The sequence below is a fragment of the Saccopteryx leptura genome, chromosome 3 (genome assembly GCF_036850995.1).
Source record: "Saccopteryx leptura isolate mSacLep1 chromosome 3, mSacLep1_pri_phased_curated, whole genome shotgun sequence".
NCBI lineage: Eukaryota > Metazoa > Chordata > Mammalia > Chiroptera > Emballonuridae > Saccopteryx > Saccopteryx leptura.
In genome coordinates, this window is record NC_089505.1 from 63,507,604 (window position 1) to 63,514,458 (window position 6,855).

The window sequence follows — 6,855 nt, forward strand, 5'->3', positions numbered from 1 at the left end:
GCTGATGATATTGAACATCTTTTCACATTCTTGGGTCTTTTTATTGTCTTTGGATTAAGAACACCAACTCTATTAATTGTACAGACTTTATCTATTTCCTTTCCATTGCTCTATCCCCAGAGCCTAGAACAGCACGTGGGAATTCCTGAACATATCTGTGGACTATAAGTGGATGACCCCCATTTTTAAAGGCACAGATAGGTTAAGTCACTTGTTCAAAATCACATAGCTATTGCGTAGCAGTGCAGGATGTAAACTTGGGCCTGTGTTCAATAAATAGTTTTGTTTTGTTTTTTTATAATTTTAAATTTTTATATAGAAAAATTAACTTTAATACAGTGACATTGATCAATAAGAGTACATAAGTTTCAGGTAAACATTTCTATAGCATTTGAACTGCTGATTCTGTTGTATACCCATCACCCAAAGTCAAATCATTTCCCGTCACCTTATATTTGTCCCCTCTTTATACCCTTAATAAATAGTTTTTGAATGAAAGAAGAAAATTGGACAGGAAATGTAGCTGCACTAACAGTCACACCCCAACAAGAACAGTCAGTATGTTATGGACTGTGTTTGTGTTCCACCAAACTTGAAATCCTCATGCCCAATGTAATGGTGTTAGGAGGCGAGGGAGGTAATTAGGTCATGCAGGTGGACCCTCTTGAAGGGCATTCGTGCCCTATAAAAGAGATGCCAGAACTTCCTCACCCCTTCCTTTATAGTGAGGACATAGTAGAAAGACAGCCCTCTATGAATCTCACCAGACACCAATTCTGCTGGTGCCTTGATCTTGAACTTCCCAGCCTCGAAAACTGTGAGAAATACATGTTTGTTGTTGAAGCCACTCAGTCTATGGCAGGGGTCTCAAACTCAACTCAGCATGTGGGCCGCAGAGCAAGATCACAGCCGTTTGGTGGGCCGCACTAGGTCTACAAAAGGCAACTGTTACGCAACACTTTTCTCACTGCAGTTGAAAACAAAAAAAAGTCAATACAACAAGCACAATTGTACATACAGTTTACTCAGTGTCACAAAACGACCAGAAACTGTAGTTCGCATCACAACTGCTGTTAACTAAGCTAAGCCCTTAAGAAGGTTTCTGTCCACTCAGCTGAGTGCGTTTGGCAGACTCCAGACCGTCGAAGTTAGGCCTGAAGTTGTGTGTAGTCGCAAGTCGCAAAGTTGCTTTCAGATGTTTGTCAGTCAGTCTCGATCGCAATGCTGTTTTGTTGATCTTCATTGTAGAGAAGAATTGTTCACAAACGTATGTACTGCCAAACATCGCCAGAATTCTAGCAGCTCTACAGACTAATATTGGAAACTTTTCTCTCGGAACGGACTTGTAGAAATCTGGAATGCCAACATCAGCGTACTTCTGCTTCAGAATAGTGTCACACTGCAAGTCCAGTAGTTCCATCTGGACTTCTTCTGGAACGCTCTGCACATCAACTGCGAATGGAGTGGCAAAAAGTGCAAAATGCGGTTCCAGAGCCGTGAATTCCTGAAAGCGATGTTCAAAATCATCTCGTAATCTGGTCAACGTATCTGCATAGTCTTTCAGGCGTTGTAAATCGACAGCACCTAACGACTTTAGAGCAGAGAAATGAGCCATGTTGCCACCTGTCAGCTGGCTTGCCCACAAGGTGAGCTTGCATCTGAACGACTTGATGCAGTCAAACATCACAGTAATCAACTGCTTTGAGCCCTGCAGTTCTGAATTCAGTGCATTGAGGTGTGTGACATCTGTCAGAAAAGCTAGATCCGATAGAAATGTTGGCTCACACAGCTCAGGAACGTCTCTGTCTTTCATTGCCATGAACAATGCTATTTCCTGCCTCAGAGCAAAAAATCTCTGCAGCACTTTGCCACGACTCAACCATCTGACTTCAGTATGATACAGCAACTCTCCGTACTCCGCCTCTAAATCGGCTAGAAATGACACAAACTGCCTGTGGTTGAGACCCCTTGCACGTATGAAGTTTACTGTCTTCACAACAACATCCATGACTTCCTTCAGTTGTATATTTTTGGCACAGAGTGCTTCCTGGTGCAAAATGCAGTGTATGGCTGCAAAAGGTCCGCTCAAACTGAGCCGATTCCGTTTGTCCTTCAACAATCCGACAACACCAGCCTTCTGTGAACACATTGCTGGAGCACCATCTGTGGCCACTGAAACGAGTTTGTCCCATGGTAGTCCACATCTGTCAATACAAGCTTCCAGTTCTTGGAAAAATATCCTGACCGTTCGTCGTTCCTGTCATCGGTAGCATGTCCAATAACTCTTCAAAGACGTTGAAGTTTGCGTCGACCCCTCGGATGAATACGGCACAATACGCGGTATCTGTTACACCAGTGGACTAGTCCAGTGCAATGGAATATGCTTCAAAATTCTTCGTAGCTGCAATCAGTTGCTGTTGTACATCATCGGCTGACTCTGTGATCCTGCTGGCAACTGTGTTTGCAGACAAACTTATACCTTCGAAGAGCATCTTTTTCTCGGGACAAATAATTTCACACGCCTTTATCATACATTCTTTTACAAACTGGCCTTCAGTGAATGGTCGTGACGCCTTTGCTATCATCTCGCTAACAACAAAGCTTGCCTTCACGGAATCTTCGCTTGCTGGGTTAACACGTTTAAAAAAGTTTCTTTGGTTGGCAAACGATGCCTTCAAGTGACGGACTTTTTCCTCGCGAATTGTGCCAGTCAGTGCAGCAAACTGTTGTCCATGCAGCGTGTCATAATGTCTACGCACGTTGTACTCCTTGGGCACAGAGATGCATTGCAGACAAATCAGACAGTTGATTTTGTCACCTACTTGCATAACAAAATATAAATTTTCCCACTTATCCTGAAACAGTCGTTTTTCATCCGCAATCTTTCGCTTTTTAGAACACGACGACGACATTATTAAACACGGGGTGGACGGGACCAAAGAAAAATAGACCAGGCCATTTACGGCAACAAACCGCACTCAGCTGCAGCAGCTGCTTTCAGGCATAGCTAGCTTTGCTTTGTCTCATTCCAGAGCAAAGCTATAAATAGGCTATCCACTATCACCAGGCTTTGGGCGGGGCATCCACGGGAAAGCACCATAGAAGTAAGAAAGACGAATAATACAGTTTATTATCTAGCTAGGATGCTAGAGAAATGAAAAATACAAGTAGGCCCCTAGGCTTACTTAATTTTATCCAAAATATTTTGAACTTCGTGGATTAGTCTGCGGGCCGCACAAAATTGTTCGGCAGTCTGCATGCGGCCCGCAGGCCGCGAGTTTGAGACCCCTGGTCTATGGTATGTTACAGCACAATAAGACATATGGGGAAGCCTCAACCCACACACAGTAGTTGAATGAATGAATGAATGAATGAATGAATGGTGCTGCTGATGGTACAGTGGCTAGAACTCAGACCTCCTTCCACTGCCCACCAGAAAACTATCCCTATTACTGTTTTTCCCACAAAATTTCAACCCATCCCCCTCCTCACCTGCCGGGGGCTCACAATGATGCTGTTGGACTTTGCCCCTGGTTTGGGAGCCTGGTTGGGGGTTTCTCCTGCCTGGGGTTCTGGCCCTGCAGGGTGTGTGGCTCCGGCCCCGCCTGCAGGTCCGGAGATGGCATACTCAGCGTAGGTCTGAGGGGCTCCCTGGGCTGAGGTCTCCATGGTGGGATGGCTCCGTGTGGATCTGAATAAGGGTTTGGCCTGTGGGGAGAGATGGGGTGGGGGTGGGGGATCAAAATCTGAATCTAGCTCGTTTTCCCTGTACCTTGGTCTCAGCCACCATCTTCTCAGCCTTGGACCACTTTCGTCACCTCCTCACAAGCTCCCTGCTTAACCCTCACCCACCACAGTCTGTTCTCCACACTGTCATATCATGTCCCTCCTCTGCTCATAGCCTCAGAGTAAAAGCCAAAGCCCATGAGACTCCAGAACAGTGGTTTTCAATCTTTTTACACTTAGGGACCAGTGAAATTAGGAGAATTATTTCGAAGGTAGAAATACCTTGAGCATAAACAAATTCAACTAAGGTAATTGGATCTATAATCCTCATACAACATCTACTGGCTAACTCTTCAGCGGAGCAGCAGGAAATTTCTGGCAGATCAGTCCAAAGACCAGTCCATGGACCAGCAGTTGAAAATCACTGCTCTAAGGCCTGACCTGTGGTTGCGCAGTGGATAAAGCGTCGACCTGGAAATGCTGAGGTCGCCGGTTCGAAACCCTGGGCTTGCCTGGTCAAGGCACATATGGGAGTTGATGCTTCCAGCTCCTCCCCACCTTCTCTCTCTGTCTCTCTCTCCTCTCTCTCTCCCTCTCGGTCTCTCTCCTCTCTAAAACGAATAAATAAAATTTAAAAAAAAAAGTACTTAAAAAAAAAAAAAAGAAAATCACTGCTCTAGCCTGACCAGGCGGTGGCACAGTGGATAGAGCATCGGACTGGGATGCGGAGGATCCAGGTTCGAGACCCCGACGTCGCCAGCTTGAGCACGAGCTCATCTGGCTTGAGCAAAAAGCTCACCAGCTTGGACCCAAGGTCGCTGGCTCAAGCAAGGGGTTACTCGGTCTGCTGTAGCCCCATGGTCAAGGCACATATGAGAAAGCAATCAATGAACAACTAAGGTGTCCCAACGAAAAACTGATGATTGATGCTTCTCATCTCTCCCCGTTCCTGTTTGTCTGACCCTATCTCTCCCTCTCTCTGACTCTCTCTCTGTCCCTGTAAAAATAAAAAAATAAATAAATAAAAGAATGAAAAAAAAAAGTTACATCAAAAATCACTGCTCTAAAAGATCTGTACCTGCCCCTTGCCTCAGGAACCTCCCTCCTACCTCTTCTCACTTGCTTTCTCTTCACCAGCCCCACTGGCTTTCTTGCTGCCCTCAAGCTTTTCAGGCGTGCACTGACCTCAGGGCCTTTGCACTGGCTGTTCCTTTCTCCCCACAGATGCTATCACATAGCTCACACTATGTTCACGTCTCTATCAAGATGTCATCTCCTCAGAGGGGAAGTCCCCTGACTGCCCTACTAAAGCCTCTCCCCACTCACACTCCACATCCTCAGCCCACTTTGTTTTCTTCATAGGACATAAACAGCAGCCAGTACTCAGCACCAGGCAACTGTTTTCCTGTGGGAACGAGATCTCAGTGTTGCCAGATCCTTTAATTTACCTAGAGATGAGACAGCGAGGGAGAGAGAAAAATGAAGGGAGAGAGATGAGAAGCATCAACTCATAGTTGCCGCACCTTAATCATTCATTGATTGCTTTCTCACACATGCCTTGACTGGCAGGCTCCAGCCGAGCCAGTGACCCCTTGCTCAAGCCAGCAACGTTGGGCTTCAAGCCAGCGACCATGGGGTCATGTCTATGATCCCATGCTGAAGCTTGTGACTCCAAGTTAAAGCCGGTAACCCAGCACCCAAGCCCGTTGAGCCCACGCTCAAGCCGGCAAACTCGAGGTTTCAAACCTGGGTCCTCACAGAGTCCCAGCCAAGGCTCTATTCATTGCACCACCGCCTGGTCAGACAAAAAGTGCCAGCTCTTTTTAATTGCAAAACTTCCCGATTGTTAAATGTCATCAGAAAATGCACGCTTTGCAGGGTGCTAGCCACATAAAACACATCCCGGGGCCACTCCTTCGCTGCCACTTTGCGACCTCTGCTTTAGCCCTCTCTTAGAAACACCATGACATTTTACAGATAGAGAAACTGAGACTTGACGAAAGTGAAGGACTGATTTCCCAAGGTGACCCAGAAGCCAACATTTCCTAACCCACACTGTAGCCCCATAGGCCCCTTCCACCACAAGCCCCCCAACCTTCCAGCGGTTCCCCCATCTCCCCGTCCTACCCCAGGAGGAGGGACCGCGTCCTCGTCCAGTGGTATGAGGAATTTCTTCTTTGTGGGTGGCCCAGCGGGCTGCGGCACTCCCTCTTCGTCCATCCCAAGGTTCTTCTGGGGTCTGTAAATGAAGACGTGGGGGCGGGAGCAAGTGAGACATCAGCTTCTGCATTCCCACCCCCCGCAGGAACCCCCACTCAAAGGCACGCCCCTCCCCCAAAAATCCCAGGCCTCCACAGCATCAAGTCGCAAATAGCTAGCTAGCACCCCAGGTTCTACAAAGCCCCGCCTGGAGGGAGCCTCCACCTGCGACTTGTCCCGTCCCACAGGCCACTATATTCGACTCGTCCCGCCCTCACCGTTCCCCGCCTTCCCCGTAGTGAGCTCGGCCACTGGGCCCACCTTCCGTCCGCCCGCCCCGCCCGAGGTCCCGCACCTGGATGCCCGCCTCTCGCAGCAGCTCAGACACCGCAAATATTGATTGGCTTCCGCGGCTGCCAATCGCCACCGACGGTCTCCACCCCTTCCTTCCCACTCCGACCTTCTCGCCCCGGCCCCTCAGTCTCGGTATCGGGAGGACTCACCTCCGCACTCCGCGCTGCAGGGAAAGTGTCCTCTCGCCCGCGCGGCCGGCGCTTCCCCAGGCTTGCTCCACTTCCGGCCTCTCTAGCCCTCGAGCCCGCCCCTCACCGTTCCCTAAAGAGCCGTCCCCGCTCCGCTCTCTATGGTCGTGGAGGTCTGCGGAGGTTTGGGTTGGAGAGAGCCTTAGGTCTTTGGGCCTGAGTGTCTCTGGTTGCTAAGCAGTTCGATTTCAGTGCCATAAGTGAAAGCTTCTTGTGTGCTGAGCTCCGGACAGGGTTCAGTGAAGACGGGATAGTGGGAGATCTAACTAGGCTCCTTCTCTCTGTACAGCCTTGGATTTGAATCCCAGCTCTTTCCCTATACATTCTTTTATTCCACACATATTCCCCCAGCGTCTCCTCTGTTCCCGGCCCGGAGCCGAGCAGGGCT

At 48.6% G+C, this 6,855-nt stretch overlaps 1 protein-coding gene across 4 annotated transcripts in view; it reads right to left on the reverse strand.

Moving 5' to 3' along the window:
• The window catches only part of ERCC1 (ERCC excision repair 1, endonuclease non-catalytic subunit), a 30,492-nt gene extending 23,934 nt beyond the window's left edge, over nucleotides 1–6,558 (reverse strand). The window contains exons 1-3 of one of the 4 annotated variants that reach the window (XM_066373772.1): nucleotides 6,429–6,558; nucleotides 5,854–5,965; nucleotides 3,493–3,708 (exon numbers count right to left, since the gene is read on the reverse strand). In XM_066373772.1, the coding sequence (XP_066229869.1) occupies nucleotides 3,493–3,708; nucleotides 5,854–5,946 (309 nt within the window). In that variant the 5' untranslated portion in view covers nucleotides 5,947–5,965; nucleotides 6,429–6,558. The other 3 variants (XM_066373771.1, XM_066373774.1, XM_066373773.1) reach the window with 3 other exon arrangements.
• Nucleotides 6,559–6,855: the final 297 nt, after the last annotated feature.